The 17,228-nt window shown below is 45.3% G+C and overlaps 1 protein-coding gene across 1 annotated transcript; it reads left to right on the top strand.

Moving 5' to 3' along the window:
* Nucleotides 1-7,066: 7,066 nt before the first annotated feature.
* Nucleotides 7,067-16,563, top strand: CYP38 (cyclophilin 38). The gene is made up of 7 exons (XM_087401329.1): nucleotides 7,067-7,956; nucleotides 8,347-8,652; nucleotides 8,807-9,006; nucleotides 9,547-9,782; nucleotides 15,721-15,863; nucleotides 16,026-16,097; nucleotides 16,205-16,563. Exons 1-7 carry the CDS (start codon nucleotides 7,645-7,647, stop codon nucleotides 16,430-16,432), a joined length of 1,497 nt encoding a protein of 498 aa, XP_087257455.1. The 5' UTR covers nucleotides 7,067-7,644; the 3' UTR covers nucleotides 16,433-16,563.
* Nucleotides 16,564-17,228: the final 665 nt, after the last annotated feature.

Raw genomic sequence — 17,228 nt, 5'->3', positions numbered from 1 at the left:
TTTTTTTAGACTAAGGGCCACATTCAACATGGACACAACTGCGGAGATTGCAGGATGCATAGGGACAGTTGGAATCAAACCCTCAGGAGATTGAGATGACCACAACATTTTATTGATAGTTGTTTCAAGCAGAGGTGGCATCCCTTGAGGCACCTAGAACATGCGAGGCAATCTAGGGCCAGGTTCCTACTACAGTGGTCACATCGAGTCTGAGTAGGCCCCCCTAGAGGCTTTGTTCATGGACCAGGAGCTCTGGGAGGCCCTCAATGCCCTCCCTCCTCATAAGTGCCTAGGGGAAGATGGCCTGACTCTGACTTTCTTCCTGAGCTTTTGAGAGCTCATTAACAAGCCCTTTCGTCTTGCATGTCAAGAGGTCTTTGACTCTGGTTCACTCCTACAACCCTTGAGTTGATGCTAGATATGCCTGATTTTGAAAGGGGGAGATAGATTGAACATTGTTAGCGGAGACCGATCATGCTTTTGGATACCACATACAAGATCTTGGACAAGGTCTTGAGCTTGTGGTTGTGGCCACACATTCTGGACATCATCCATGACACACAGACATGTTTTGTGTAGGAGAGGAGGTTCTTGGACAACATTTTCACTTTTTAGGAAGTGGTGGATTGGTCCAGGGAGGGGTCATAGCCTCTCGTGTTTCTCCTCTTGGATTTTGAGAAGACCTATGATAGGGTGGAGCGGTCCTTTCTTGAGGGCACGATGTGGAGCTAGGCTTCATGGATAGATGGATTAAAGGTGTGTTGGTTCTATATGCAGGGAGCTTCAGTTAAGTGATCATTTGTGGACACACAGGGGAGACCTTTTCTCTTTCACCCTCTGTTTGCCAAGGCTACCATTGCCCCTTCCTCTTCCTCTTTGTAGCGGAGGCTCCCGGTTAGTTGGGCTCATGAGGATGTGGCTTGCCATCAAACAAGAGGAGGAGTTGCTAGACTCGGAGTTCACTAATGACACAACCTTGTTTGTCGAGGGCACCACAATGAGCCTAAAGGTGGTTAGGGGAGCCTATCTATTGTGAGGATTCGGGGGCTGGAATCGACTAGATCAAATCGATTGGTTTTTCCACATGTGTAGAGGAGGTCCACGAGGTTCGAGGTTGGGGTTCGACTATTGGCCTTTGGTGGATCCTACATGGACAAACTACGAGATACCTTGGTTGCCAGGTTGGGATCAACATATTAGCAAAGTAGCAGATTGCCCCGATGCTCTAGAGAGTGTGTGATGAAAGCTCTTGTACTAGAGCTCAACCAAACTCTCTCTTGTAGGCAGAGCACTAGTGGTTAACCAAGTCCTCCCTTTCTACAGCCTGGTACATAGCCTCTTGTTGGTGCTTTCACTCGGGATGCATGGGGCAGCTGAGATGACTGGTGTGACATTTCCTCTAGACCAGATCGAATGGCATGCAAAATAATAGAGCCAGAGTTGCAGGCAGACGATGATTCAGCCTCAGTCATCATAGGGAGGACTGGTCATCATTGATCTTGAGATGCAGAGCAGAGCCCTCTTGGGCAAGCTAGTGGTACAAGGTCTCACTCCAAGCATAGAGCCTTGGAAGCTCCTCCTTCAACATGGGCTTCTTGGGAACACTCTTGGCATCAGTGGGTAGTGGCAAAAGTCACACAAATGGATCTTTTGAGAGGCCCCCCTTATAGGGAAGGACTCCCCCTTGATGGGAAGTAGCTCTCCAGCGGACTTATTTGGGCCAACCCATCATGGAGGGAGGAGCTTGAGCGTCAGCCTCTTATCTAGCATCTAGAGGTTTGAGATGTAGAGGGACGTATCTTAGGATAGAGGATGCACCTCGGTTGGGCACAATGGGACAATGGCCCAGCGTGGTCATTCGGAGCCTGAAGACAGCTTCCACACGAGGAGACAACCAAGACACATGCGCTTGTTCATTTGAGAGCCAATTGGTTGCCTCCCCCCAATTGGTCGCCTCCAAATCTCATCTATTGCCTGCTACATCTTTGTCTTTTGTAAGAGATCATCTGCAATATGGGCCCCCTTTTGGGAAATTTTGAGACGGTGCTTCTCTGAGTGGAGCATAATCAAAGAATGATCTGACATCGTGGTGCCTACTAGTATGCCCATGGAACCTACCCTATGCAACCCCGAGTCCCCAACATAGAATCTGTCGAGGTGGTCCAATAAGCCATCATGCCTCCGCTAGCCAAAAGAAAAACAAAGGCTACCAAGGAGCCTAGTAAACTCTTCCTCCCTCTAAGGGTATGTGCCACTGACCACAAAAATGAACTGCTCCTATGTGCTCCTCCCCATCACTAGCATATCCATGAAAGAAGCTTCTTCTTCATTATCCTCTACAAACTTAAGGTTGTTGAAGTCACCTCCAATAATCCAAGAGTCGACATGTTGGAGGCTCTCTGTCAGTCACCTCCAGAAAGCAGGGCATTGCTATCTACAAGTAGGTGCATAGATGTTCAGGATCCCAATCTTGGACTCCCCACTAAAAGATCCATCTAAAATGCATGACCTACGATGAGCTCTCCCTACTCAAAGACCTCCGGGGCTACTGCTTGGGAGACTAAAATGTAGACTCCTCTGCTCCTACCTATTGTTCGGGGCCAAACCTCTGGGGCCCTCCTTGGGAGGAGGCGATGATGATGTCCAATGTCTACTGCTTAAAACATGTGCTCTTGAATCAAGGTCAAGTCTATTGTCCATCCTACCACTGCTCTCTACAACTCTTGTCAAAGTATCAGATACTATGGCTGATTGCATGCATGGTCATGGAGCCCATGCATATTCCAACTCACCATGGTCTAGCACATGGGGATGGGTTGGTAGAGAACAATGCTCGCCTGTGGGTGGTAGCCTACTCCTATGATACAGACCGTTGTGATTTCAAGGGGGTTTGGAGGGAGAGTAATCTATGTTTGTGCATTGTTGAACCAATGTTAGTACCAGTGGCTCAATGCCCACCTTCTATGCCGACTATAGCATGAAGGAGGTATCTATAGACCAAACATCTAAGCATACTATTGCAACATCCAGTAATGTAGTGCATGAGCACCCCTTGAGGCAATAGACGAATCACTCCTATTGCCAAGCTTGAGCCTGATCTCTTTGGGGAAAAACTAAGCTAGAAATGAGCAAAGGCCCCATAGGCTATAGCCATAAATCTTGCCCCTCTGTGCCCATCCACTAATCCATCATCTGATATAGTTGATCCTCCATCATAGCATAAAAAACCATTAGAATCCATTTCTCCACACCTGTGGAGGCAAACTGATAAACCCAGAATGGGTGTGTGACGGAGCCCACCACACTAATTGAGCCCCCTTTATGGGGTTGCAAAATCAACAGTGTGGCATGGCATGGGGTAGGTCTGGAATCTCAACGTAGTGCCACATCCCCAACCTCTATGGCAAAGGAAGACCAGCACCCACATGAATGCACATCAGGCAGCTTGGAGGATATACCGCTTTCCCCTAGTGGTTGTGAAGAGGCAATATCCTATAGGGGGAGGGAAAGCAGGCTACTAGAGTAAAGAAGAGGCTCAGGGAGAGGGCCCAGCATTGCCCTTACTTGAGGGTACAGGAACAAGGCTGGGCCCAAAGGAAGCACGGGGGGAGGGAGAAGCAGGAGAACCTACGGAGGTGGGGGGAGGAGGGCAGATGAAAAGAGTAATGACAACAGGAGGGTAGCGGAAGGCAGGGGGGAGGAGAACTAAGGGGAGCGGACCTGGGGGCGAGGGTCCAGGGGAGAGGGAGAGGGTCTATCACTTAGAAGCCTGTTACTACTACATCGATGCTTTGGGGCTCTAGGGCTCCTGCTTGACTAAGGTGGGAGGGCGCACAAGAGGATCATCAGCCTCCAAGGCCGCCCCAACACCTAAAACCTACTGCTGCAAGGGGGCTTGAGTGCCCGAACTGCCTACTCCAAAAGGCTTGCTAAAGCAGCATCAGTGAGTACACCCTTAGGATGGAAAGGATAACCTGTTAGGGGATCCTTTGCTTGCTCTTGAGTCAGGGAGGCTTCTTGTGCTCTCTTCCCATGATTGGCCCTCTATCTTTGGCTCTTTGTGGCCCACTTACTTGGTTTTCTTTTCTTTTTTCCCACCTTGGTCCAATTTCCTTTAGAGGGATCCACCCACACGGTCTAGGACTCATGTTGTTGTTGTCAATGAGGCTATTGGATCCTAACCACCTAAGGCTCCCTCTGCTATCTCCGACCCGACTTGAGGGGTGGGGGGAGGGGGCCAACTTTGATCTCTAGGTGGCCCATCTGCCTACAATAAAGACCCTAGCCCCGGCAACCCAAAAACCTCTAATCTTTGTTGAAGTGTTCCCCCCTCAAGGGTCTCTAGGAGAATCATTTTTTGAAGGGATTTTGGATTCTTGACAACCATCTTGAGCTAAGGGACACCATCGTCTACCACTAGTTAGGCCATGGAATCTAAGGGGACTCCAACACTATGCCAAAAACCCATCCAATGGAAGGAAGATACTCTCGTGGAGCCCTAGGAAGTGGAGCGTCATTGAGAAATGAAGGATGTGGTGAGTCGAGTTATTGTCCTTCACTATGAATTCGTGGTATTAAGGAAAAAGGTAGATCAAGTGGGGGCCAAGGAGAATAGGGCTCTACTCCACAAGTATCAAGGTGTTGGTGGGGGAGCTCAACTAGAGAAGGAAGGATCCTCTCCGATAGATAATGTCCTCCTAGATGTGATCCTCGTCTACCTAAACTCACTTAAATCCAATCTCGCACCTATCTCCTTATAGGCATGAGGCTAACCATCCTACCCACAATTGTCTTATCCTGAAGTGCTTGAATTGCTTTGCTTCACCTATTGCTTATTTGTTGGCAAAAGGAGAACCTTAATGGTTTGGAGAATTGAGGATGCTACCATGAGAGCCCCTCCGGCTAGACTTTTTTCCTCCAATAGGAAGCAACAAAAATTGTCCACTGTTGCATGGGACAGAGGGATGAAAAGAAAAAACAAAGGGTTGGCTAGAGGCTTGAGGCAAAAGCTATCCCAACCACTAAGTGAGCTTTCCGAAAAGAAAAGGATGATTTTGGAAGCTAATCACCAAGAGCACCCAAAAAGAATCTGCAACCCCTTCTCCAAGCGTCAAGGAAGAGTTGCCCAATCACCAAGACGGGGACCCAAGAAAACTAATGGTTGCACACAAATCCCCTACCACAAACTCCCAAGGTGCCCAGAGAACAAAGGACCCTGTGAAAAGGCTCCCCAAGTCCCAAGAAAGGAGAAGGCCATGTAGCTAGGCTTACCAAAAGAGCCCAACACTCATCTTGTGTACACATCAAGCTAGAGAGGACCTTTGGATCTTAAAAAAAACTAAAATGCCCATAAGCTACTACAAGACCAGCCCCTGCTATAGGTCCAAGGTCTTTGTAAAAGACATGCCCTTTAGCAGCAAAAGAGAGCTATGTGGCATGACCTAGCATCCATCGAGAGACTTAGGAAGCATGACCAAGGATCCCATTGGTTCAGCGATAGGTACAATAGTGCGTGGCTTGAGTTGTAGGCCATGGAATTCCATAGGCTCGAATTCTCATACTACTGCCCAATGGGTGCAGTAGAGGGATAAGATGACTCGTTAGTTTTTCCAGACTATCAGGCCACGATCAGCTAGGACGTAGCTTTAAAGGTTGCAGGATGCATAGGGGCAAATGCACACAGATCCTTGAGATGACCACATACTTCTTTTGTCAGCTATTTTAGTTAGAGGAGGAGACACTAGTGATGTTGATAGCACAGGAGGCAGGTTGGAAGCAGGTTCTGTCAGTAGTTCCATAGAGCTTGAGCAGTCATCTAGAGGCTCCTTTCACATATGAGGAGATCTAGGAAGCCCTCAAAGCTCTCCCTCCATAAAGCTACCCTAGATGGCTTGACAAAGTGTCTTTTGGGAGCATAATTTTGCCCCATACTCATTTGGCATGCTAGGAGAGCTTTGATTTGGACTCACTCCCTTATTATTTGAGCAAAGGCTGGATTTGCCTGATCCCAAAGGGAGGAGATAGATTGGACACCCGAGAGTGGTAGATGATCACTCTATTGGACACCACATACAAGATCTTGGCCAAGGTATCGAGCTTGCAGTTGCGGACACACCTGCTTGACATTATGCACGACACACAAATGGGTTTGTCCAGGAGCGCAGTATCATAGACATCTTTAACTTTTGGGAGTTAGTGGATTGAGTCGCAACCTCTTGCCATATTCTCTTGGATTTTGAGAAAGTGTACAACAGAGTGGAGTGGTCTTTCTTGGAGGGCACCATGTAGAGACAGGGTTTTTCAAAGCATTGGGTCAAAGGGGTCTTAGTCCTTTATGTAGGGGGCTCCAATCTCGTGATCATTGGGGGCACACATGGCAAGGCCTTCTCTCTTTTGCATTCAGTTCACCAAGGTTTCTTTCTCACCTCCTTCCTCTTCTTCTTTGTAGCGCAAGCACTAGGATACCTCCTGCGTTCTCATGGAATTCGTCTCATGGCCAATTCAACAAGAGGAGGAGCTTCTGGGCTCAGAGTTTGCAGACAAAACATCTTTGTATGTGGAGGGATCAACTTCTAACTTGAGGTTATCAGGGAGGCCCTAGCTACTTAGTTTGAGGCCTCAAGGGCACGGATCAACTGTACCAAGGGCGCGATGGAGGTTCAAGAGGCCCACAACTGGGGGGCTACCTTCAGTTTTAGGTAGATCCCACAAGGTTAGACACTGACTTGGCTGCCAAGTGGCATTGATATACCACTGGAGAGCAACAAATTATTACAATTTTAGAGAGAGTGGAAATAAGCTTATAGATTGGATCTCGACCAAACTCTTCCTAGTGGATAGGGCATTGATAGTCAACCCAGGACGATGACTTTCGAGAAATGCCTAGGGGAGGCATTTCCCCTAAAAATCAAATGGCTAGTGATGCTAGTGCCGTGCTCTCCATTTGATTTTAGGGAGATGGGTGCAGTGGCATGTGGCTTGCCTACTGAGACGAGAATATGCCATTGCTTCCACAAGAGTGATGCTGAAAGTCGCAAGGGGAGCATGACAACTCTTGAGCTATGGGACGAGAAGATGAAGATGCCATTCCTTGCCCAAGGGTGATGCTTCATCAGGACGGAGGGGATTGAGACACGTTGGACTCCAGCCTTACATGCCCACAAAGTGCAGCTAGTAAATGGGAGTCTTATCCAAAAGCTCGCCTGCCTGGTCCAATCGACTCTGGTTGTGAAGAGAGAGAGAAAGAGAGAGAGCGTGATACACAAAGAGAGAGAGAGAGAGAGAGAGAGACCGTGAACCGATGCCTCACCTCATGCATACGTAGATAGAGGCCTTGTAAGGAGATAGACGCTTGGATAAATTGAGACCCATTTGGTGGAGCGAAGTGGGTGGTGTGTGGATGGATATGCGAAGGCGGTGATCGGCTCTGTACTGCGATGTGCAGAGTAGGAGCTCGAGGGGAGGTGAAGGAAGCGGAAGGAAGAGAAAACTTGAGCTAAGCTGAAGGAGAAGGAGGAAGAACAAGGAGAAGCAGCTTGAGTTGAGAAGAAGAAGAAGAAGCAGCAGCAGCAGCAGCAGCAGCTTGAGGTGAGAAGAAGAAGAAGCAGAAGCAGCAGCTTGAGGTAAGACGAAGAAGAGCTAGCCATGATCATGGTTCCTGCAACCGTTCTTCAGACGTCCTCCTCCTCCTGCTCCTCTAGCATTCCTTCTGGTTGCCCTCTCGTCTCTTCAGCTTCTTCGGCTTCCTCTTTTGCCTCCTCTCCCTCCTTTGTCTCCGCCTCTTGTCGGCATTGCTCCGCTTCCTCGGCCATCAAATGCAGTCGTCCCGATGGCCCGTCGCGAGATCATGTCTCTCTCAAGCAGAGTCTCGGATGGGGCAATTATGGTTGTAGCATTGGCCGTGCTCCTGCGCGCGTGCTCACAACCTGCGCGCTTCCCAATGCCGGTGACAATCAGGTTAGAAATCTCTTCTCCCCACGCTGAACATAGCCTTGGGTCTGTATAGTGCCCTTTCTTAGTCCCAGCTGCCTGCATTGGCGATTGGGTAATGGCTATTTTATAATTCCGGAAACTTGACTCATCGCGGATGTGAATGTTTCTAGGCGGTGGCATTCTTTGCCTGCACGAAAGGATTCAATCTTGCATGATAATGCATAGCTTTCTCTACGCTTTCATTCTTTCGGTTCTTCTCTGAATAAGATTTGAGGCACATAATGTTCCCATTGTTTCTTAACGAGGTCTTCGAAGGTGCATTGATCAATTTGCCAAGTTTCAGAACATTTCTTTTGCATTTATCATTGGGATAATTATTGGGACCTTGATTGCGCTTGATGGTGTCATGTGCAGGCTGAGGGAAATCAGGCGAATTTCTTCACCAGGATTTTGCAAAGTTGTGCAGTTTGCGTTCTGGCTGCAGCCACAGTGGCATCCATTCATCCGTCAATATTACCAGCTGATGCATTTGAGATAGATCCTATTCTCTCCGAGCTTGCTGTCCTGATATCAGGCCCACCAATAAAGGATCCTAATGCATTGCTAAGATACGCATTGCCAATCGATAATAAACCCATTCTGGAGGTGCAGAAATCCCTCGAGGACATCAGTGAGAACTTAAAGCTTCCAGGAGTGAAGGCAATTGATCCAGTTGGACGGGTCAGTTACAGAAATGCACTGTGTGTATAAAATGTCTGTTTTATGTTAGCTAATGAAGATCAGGTGACACTAATCTTGAGGACAAAGGCATAACGTTTTTCATGCAGCAACTTTTGATTTCAAGTTCTCTTACACTAATGTGCGCATGTTGTAGAATGTAAGGCAAGCTGCAAGGGCGCTCAGTCAAAACAAACTTGCTATCATAGCAAGCCTAGCTGAATCAAAAAAGGAACTTGGGCAAGGTCTGCTGGACAAGCTCACCGTAGGCCTTCAAGATTTTCAAAGTATTGTGGAAGAACGGAACAGAGATGCAATTCCATCAAAGCAGAAAGAGCTACTGTACATTGTGGGGGAGTAAGTCTGTTTACCCTGCTGCTCTTGTGAACTGTGGTCGTTTTTCAGTTTGTTTCTGGAAAATTCCTCCTTCCCTTACCGATTTCCTTTCTTATTCATTACAAGAACCCGTGTGCAAGTCATATCCAAACTAACCAATGAGTATCTGTGCAAGAGATGTTTGCATGAAGTCTGATTTTCAGTCGTCTGTGTTACTGTCAATTTAGTAAAGCAGTGTCCCATCACAGGCTCAGTATATATGTCCCACTTCCACAGTTGGAATATACTGACGAAAACAACAGTGTAACTCAGCAAAATGTCTAGGAAGTGGATGTGGACTTGGATCATTTGATGTCAAGCTGTTCAGATAGCTGTGTGTCATAGCTGTGGTGGCTGTCAAGATCGGTGGTTTTGCTCATTGCAGGCATACAATGATAATGCTAAGTGTCATGCTGTTATTTAGTTTGCTGCATTTTGCAAGCTAGGTGTGTCTGTGTCTCTCATTTGGGGCTTTTTCATGGATTGCAGCTGAGATGTTCCTGGGGCGTTGCATTTCTGCAGTGTGGAGGAGGCCATGGTGGAAAAATTTCCCTATGAAGTACCGGAGGAGTATGCAAGCAAGCCTCTGTTGAAGGGTAGGGCTACTGTTGAAATGAAGGTCAAGGTTAAGGACAACCCAAATTTGAAGGATGTTGTGTTTCAGATGGTTTTGGATGGCTATAATGCTCCTGTTACAGCGGGCAACTTTGTTGATCTGGTGGAAAGGCACTTTTATGATGGCATGGAAATTCAAAGAGGTGGGTTTTTGACAGCAGTTAAAGCTGTTGTGATACTTTCTGAAAGTGTTTGTTTAGAGTCACCAGGGCAGAGTGCTGGGCTGCTGGCTTGATGGTGTTTGTGACTTGGGGTGCCTTTGATGCTTTAATGTATCACTGAGATTGTCCACAACAGTTTCTCTGCCGGATCTTTTAGATTATTGCTTTCCCACCTACTTTGAATCAAACCTTGCTTGAGAGCCTTCGATTTGGTATGCTTGTAATTTTCACACTGGTGGCCCATAATAATCCGTACATCAAATCTGTAAATGATATTTCTGCATTGCAGACACCTAGATCAAATAGAGCTTGTACTATTATCCGTCGTGACAGGTTATTTATGTGTTGCTCTTTTTTCCCAGAATTTGTTGGCATTGTAGCCCTAGTATCATCTGACACCATTTTTGCACCTATAATTGTGACCAAGTTGATCTGGAGGCTTGTTTATAGAGACTGATCCATACAAGCATATGATAAATCTGCATCCAATCTTTTGAGACCAATGACATCACAGTCAGCATCATAAATTGGTACATACCCTTTGGCAATGAAAGGTCGAAGTAGATTCTCTTTCCACTCCCAGATCTCATCCGGAGTCTTGACTGGTTTATCGTCAACTATGTGATGTGTGACTTTATGCCGGAGGTGCTTTGTGCTAGAGGGCTACCTTTGTATCGTAGAGTGTCTACCCATGCGAAGATTGTGTGAGAGCTGCCACTATGAGTATAGGAGAGCTGAGGTAGGCAGAAATAGAATTGCAGGAGAGGCTGTGAGGGCATCTAGGTTATGTAGGGGAGGGGTTTATGTAGGGTACTTGGACTAGCTGACTTGCCAGCCTATGGGGAGGACCAGCCTGGTTGGCTCAGTGACTGGAACAGACCAGGTCTAGCTGACCTGGCTGCCCCCCTACCTGGCCTATAAAAGGCCTCATTGCTGAGCCTTTGTTGCCCAGATCTAGGCCTGCACTGCCAGCCCAGAGCAGCTCCTAAGGCTGGATACAGCAGGGTCTTCAGGCCCTGCTATACATAACAGAAAAATGATTATTCCTTCCTTGGTGCCTGTCCGAAATCTAGGGCACAGAACACCTATGATTAGAAATATTGGGCAGCCCTAATGTCCCGTAAAGGGCTCACAGGCAGTCGCTGCCCCTCCTTCAACACCCCCTGTTTGTGCCTGGTTGTGGGCCTATACCCATGTGCTGAAGATATTGAAGCTGCTCCAGAGACAATGCCTTTGTCAAGAGATCAGCTACATTCTCCTTTGTCGAACATCGAGCAAGCTCCACCACTTGATCTTGAATCAGCTTATTGACGAAATGACAGTCCACCTCCATGTGCTTTTTGTGATCATGAAAACTGCACTGCGTGCAATAGCAATGCAACTCTTGCCGTCACACTGGACTTCGCAGGATCATATTGTGTGTCCTACATCTGATAACAATTGTCCAAGGCAGACAGTTTTGCACGATGCGGAGATCCCATCTAGTAATTAAGAAAGTATCTCTATGGATTGTATTTTTAGTTTACATAGGACCCAGAGGGGCGTGACTCTATGTGGGTTATCGTAGATAGGTTGACCAAGATGGCTCATTTTATTTTATCCAATGAAGAGGTTAAACTCTTGAATTAGCAAAGCTATTAGACAAGAAAAAAGAACAAGACCTACAATATAACAAGAATCTTTGGTTATGTCGAAGGATTGGCTTGAAGAGACTAATACTTAAGAGAATTAGAGAACTTGCTTACAAACTAGTCTTACAAATTAGTCTTATCAAGCATGTAGAGTACATCTAGGTTTTCATGTAAATAGGCTCAAAAGAAAATAAGGAGATGATAATAATCACATTGGAATGAAATCCTAGTTGTACTCATTGAGCGTGCATCCTAGAAAAAAATATTAATGGACGAAAAAAGAACAAGACATACGATATATCAAGAATGTGTGGTTAAGTCGAAGGATAGGCTCAAAGAGAGTTCAACATGGGAAAGGGTAAGCAATCTCCAAAAGAGGTATTTGAATTTGTTTTCTAGGACGTAAACATTTCTTAAGGGGAAGGGGGGAAACCAAGAGGGTTTGGCAGCGCTTGAGCTAAGAATTTTGGAGTATCCCTATGTTTAGGCACTAACGGAAGGGCACATGGGTAGGCCTATGAGAGGGTTAATGTAATAAGGTCCTTACCGGAAACATGGCACCAGGGGTTTGAACAAAGTGGAAGCAGTAGGCTTGGAAGGAGGGATCTAGAGAGAACTCCAATTTAGAAGATTAAAGAATCGTGAGAGTTTCCATGAAAAGGAAGAAAGCGGAGAGCTTTGGATGGACCCATGGCTGGGTGGTGATGTTGCTATGAAACACTTTTTTAATTATTTGAAACATTTCTAGACTTTTGGCGTTAAGAAACATGTTTCTTTGCATGTTGTACTTTGTACAAAAGGAGCAAAATTTGATTTCTGACTATTGCACATCAAATAGTTGCAGAGGAGCCCTTCCCCTCTTCTATATTATCTGAAGTGTCAATCATTGAGATGTTGAGGGCTTGTGGGAATTAGGGCCTGGGCCTTGGGGCTCACTCCCGAGGCCATCATAAATTTCAACGTTTTCTTCTATGTTCCCAAATATTTCTTGGTGCCATTAGTGCACGGACTCATGCAGTTTAGGACCCAGGCATGTGTGTGTTTTTACTCGCCATATAAAGAAACTTAGTGCGAAGGCCTTTGTATCAAGTATGTGTGGGTGTGCAATGTGTATGTGTGAGAGCATATGTTTATACTATGGTTTACACTTACTGTTGAGTGCTGATGATGGCAGCGGAGCTAGTCTCTGCTATGCGTGATAATTCTATGGCCTTCAACCTTGAGTGACTATCATGAGATTGAAACTGCAATATGTGTGGTCTTTTTAGAGGATGAGTCTGGGCATGTTCTGGATTCATCTCGATATAGGCATATAACTTTTTATGACACGGGCACATGGAAAAAGTTTGAGTCAAAACACATTTGGAAATGTTTCCAAACATCATGTTTGGAAACGTGTAGCAACTATGGCCCTTTTAGTGCTTGCCATAATACTGATGGATTTTCAGAAACTTGGCAATTGGACCAAAGCAATACTCCAGAAATTGGAAACTAGGGGAAGGTGGAAAGGTTGTTTAGATGGAGAATCCCCCATGGATGATAGTTGTCAAACTCCTAGTATTTGACTCATGCATTTAATTTAAGTTCACACAACTCTTAATCACTTCTGAGACAAGCCCTATTGTTCATAGATCACTTAACATAGGAGGCTTGCAGATGCCTAATTGGTCCTAAACCATCCAAACTTTAAGTACTTTATGTATAACTATCCAAATCCATCTGGTGGAGGATTTATCATTTCGTGAAAGGTTTTGCACTTCCTTAAACTTAGCTCTCCATGTAATTTAGGTTCAGAGATTGACCTCTAGTATAAACAGTCTGAAAATGTGACCATTAAACATTTCAGATATGGCTAAAATTTATAGATAAGGATGGCTTTTCTCTCAATTCAACAATTTAATCATTTTACGACTAAGTTGGAAATCACAAGTGGGGAGCTTCAAGAGTACTTCCTTTCTAGTCTTTAGTTCTTTCATTTTTGCTTATCTATCTAGTCTTAGTTTACGTATTACTCAATGCATTTTTTTCCCCTCTTGGTACTTTTATGTCTCTGTTGGTGTACTTTTGTTGTAATAAACTAACTAATCTCTTTATTGTCCTCATAGTTTGCCATAATTTGCTGCTCCTGCTGCTGCATGCCTCTGATGAGGACTTCAGTAGCAATGGGAGGAGCCCAAAAATTGTGCGTCAGCCAGCACTCCTTCTGCCTCTATGGGGAACCTCTGCCTCCACCTTCTTTAGTGCACAGATGAAATTCTTGGAGGCTGGCACAGATCTTGGATTCTATACCCTTGCTGCTACCCTTCACAGCTCTCTATAATGCCCTTGCATGCACTTCTAAAGACATGTTCGGCAACCTGCAGTGGGCTGGACTGAATGCGTATGCCTCCCACAATGGGGGGCTTTGTATAGAGGCTGGAATGCCCCCTAAATCTGATCGACTGGGGCCCTGTACTACAGATTTTGTTAGCGTCTGGCGGAGCCAGTCTGTGGACTGGCCAAACCAACCAGACCTTGGAGTCCTACAAGACTCCCTCTTGGCTGCGACTAAGTCGAGGCTAACAGCTGCCCTTTGTACCCCTCCAATGGGGCTGCTAACAGTCTGCAAACCTGCCTTAAACCGGCGCCCATGCGTGGCCCAATGAATGGCCAACACCTCTCTGTGCAATGACAGATCTACACTAAAGAATGGGTGTTAAGTAATCCTATGAAGGATACCTGTATACTGGAGTCACTTCCCCAAGCTCTCCTCATTTGGGGGTTTACAAACAGGGAGTTGACCCTAGTTCTCTGACAGAGTGCCCCATGAACCTAGCATCTTCGACAACACCTTAAGGGATCCCGTAGTGTGAATATTGCCATGCAACTTAAGATGTTTATCGAGTCTTTAAGTAGGATAAAACTCATTTCTTTGCACACCAATTTAATTACTGTAAAACTTCTAACCTGCTTGGACATGAAGCCCCTCTATGTTATTTTCCTGTAGCCTCCATTGTCTGTAGCTTGGTTCATCTTCGTCTCATGTCACCCTCTTGCTCATCTTCAGTGCTCCTATTCCCTCCATTGCTCCCTGCTTGGTCATCGTTATTAGTGTGTTCAAATTTGTTGCTCATCTTTCTTCAAGCTGCTCCCAGGCTGGTATCATCTTTAGTTTGGTTTTTGTCATGATTTACTTGCTTGCTACATCTGGTCAGCCAGCCAGATCTACATCTAGATCCAGTTCCAGTCAGCCCCACCCTTGCATTCATTCAATCATCAGTTCAGCAGTTCAATGTTCAAAATCTTCAGCAGTAGTTCTCCACATCTCCAGCCTCCTGTAGCCTCTCCAGCCAGCACTGGATGAGGACTTGCACCTACCCCATCTCTTGTACGAGCAGCCTTCAGCCTCTTCTTGAGGGTCTGGACTCTGGAGGCTCAGATTTATTCTTTGTATGCTTGATGATTTACCAGGGCTATAGCATGAAGATAGTAGTTAGCAGACTCAAGTCGTCCGCTTTTAACAGCAATCTGTGTGTGCATGCGGACATTAGTCGTCACGCTTCTACATTCAGTCAGCTAGAATAGGCAGGGTTGTCAGAGAATATCTTAGCTTTCATATCTGTTACATGACCTGGTTGCTGTCATCCTTTCTTATTGCTACAGCAAATCTCGCTATAGCAAATCATTTCAAATTCTTTCTTCTGTAGGCTCCAACTCTGGACTTCTATGGAGGCCTAATGAATCATTCTTTTATTCCCATCATACTCCCACATCGGCATAAGAATATGTTGCCATAGGAATAAAGAGATTAACACTTCATTAAAAAGATTCTGAAGCAAGCAGTCCCAAGTCAGTCCATCCACATTCCAGTCATAGATTCGAAGGTTCTCTCTTTTGTATGTAGGGATTTTACCTCTTATCAGAAGACCTTGACTCACCATCTCTATGAAAGACTGCCATAGATCATAGGAATAAAGAGATGGAACGCTTCACAGAAAAGAACTCTAAAGCAAGCAGTATTAAGTCAGTTGATCACATTCCACTCATAGATCCCGAGGTTCTCTCTTTCATCTGTGTAAATTGTTCTTATTAGAAACCATTCCCTCAAGAGTCACCATCTCTGTGAAAGGCTGTTTTTCCCTTTGTTACTGTTTTTGGTTTCTTCTACTCTCCCGTTCAGTCCTCACATTGTGCTTTACTAAGGTCTACGTTTATTTGTGTGTTATATGTATTTAGGACGGTTTTTTCCTCAAATACCCGTAATTTAGAGAGAGAGAGAGAGAGAGTCTAATGAACGTAGTCTCTTGCAGCTGATGGTTTTGTAGTGCAGACTGGAGATCCAGATGGACCCGCAGAAGGATTTGTGGATCCTAGCACAGGAAAGATCAGAACAATTCCTCTTGAAATAATGGTGAATGGGGATAAGCAGCCCATATATGAGGCCACCCTTGAGGTGACCTTCAATGTCTCGAGCGTGATGTGTGTCTCCCAGTGCAAACATTTAATAGTCCTTTAACTCTTTGCACTTCAGGAAAGCCGTCAATGTGGCTTTCCAAATTGCATTTTGTTGCTTCTGGATTGTTGATGAAGACCTTTTAACCGCATGATGCAACAGGAGCTGGGGCGATACAAGGCCAGTACAAAGCTTCCTTTCAATGCATTCGGCACGCTTGCAATGGCTCGAGAGGTTGGACTTTCTGTTCCTTGGAATGCTTCCTTGCAAGGTTTAAAAATAAGGAGAGGCTTATCAGTGTATTTTTTTGGTTTAAAGAATGGGTCCTGTCTGCTTGTCAGGAATTTGATGACAACTCTGCATCAAGCCAAATATTTTGGCTCTTGAAGGAGAGCGAGCTGACTCCAAGCAATGCCAACATTCTGGATGGAAGATATGCAGTTTTTGGCTATGTAACTGAGAATGCAGACCTTCTTGCTGACCTCAAGGTAGGGGATGTCATTGAGTCAGTAAAAGTTGTCGCTGGATTAGATAATCTGATGAACCCAAGCTACAAAATCGTTGCCTGATTTTGTTTCTCTGTACTCAGTCGGAGGCAATTTTTTAGAGCTGTATCATTTTTCAATGAAGTCAGCATGTTTCTTCTGCAGCCCAGAATCTGTTTAATCTTGCAGAACAAATAATATAATTTCGATGATGATTTGCGCACATTGGTGCGATGCTATGTTCATTCTAAGAGCACATCTCCTCGTAATCCGGTACTTGGGCTGTATGTGAAGACTTAGGATCTGCATGACGAGTTTTGATGCACATAAATGTCATAGATGTCATTCTTCTTTTAACTCATTGTTCATTTTTCATTTTTGATTGAAAATTTCACATCTGATTATCATGCCCTTGGGTGCAACGGAAGCAATCACCGAATCACCTTGGCCAATTCATCTGCAAGCTTCTTTTAGCTCTTGTGTGCAGCAGATTCGTTTCGTTTAAATTTGGAACATGCAAACATTATACTCATGATCCTAATTGACTTGCCATAAGCGAACACTTCGGATTCAGAACCTTGTAACTGCGTAATGGTTGTTGCACCCCATGTGCTGCAACTGGAGACGTCTTCAATATAAATACCCAAGAATGCAACTTACAACTGTCAATACGATTTGTTCTAACTTAGTAAGCGAGCAAGCTCTCAACACGTCAACACGTTAAGTGGCGTTGACCTTACAAACTTTAAAATCATAGCTTGAATACAATCAATGTTACCCTTACCTTCAACTGTTGATGTTATTCTTCTTGTAGTTCTTTTTTCTAATTGATTTTTGATTGAAATTTTCGCATGTCAGTATCAAACCCGCGGTAGATCTA

The sequence above is a fragment of the Dipteris shenzhenensis genome, chromosome 3 (assembly GCF_047967505.1).
Source record: "Dipteris shenzhenensis isolate YYH24624 ecotype China chromosome 3, Dip_SZ_1.0, whole genome shotgun sequence".
In the NCBI taxonomy this organism is placed as follows: Eukaryota; Viridiplantae; Streptophyta; class Polypodiopsida; order Gleicheniales; family Dipteridaceae; genus Dipteris; species Dipteris shenzhenensis.
Note: the sequence above shows the minus strand (reverse complement) of the source record. Positions and strands in the feature narration are given on the sequence as shown.

Bases quoted from the DNA above. Each gene is read 5' to 3' on its own strand.
- CYP38 (XM_087401329.1), top strand. From the start codon at position 7,645: ATGATCATGGTTCCTGCAACCGTTCTTCAGACGTCCTCCTCCTCCTGC. The intron at 8,653-8,806 runs GTCAGTTACAGA...CGCATGTTGTAG, and splicing joins CAATTGATCCAGTTGGACGG to AATGTAAGGCAAGCTGCAAG. The intron at 15,864-16,025 runs GTGACCTTCAAT...ATGATGCAACAG, and splicing joins TATATGAGGCCACCCTTGAG to GAGCTGGGGCGATACAAGGC.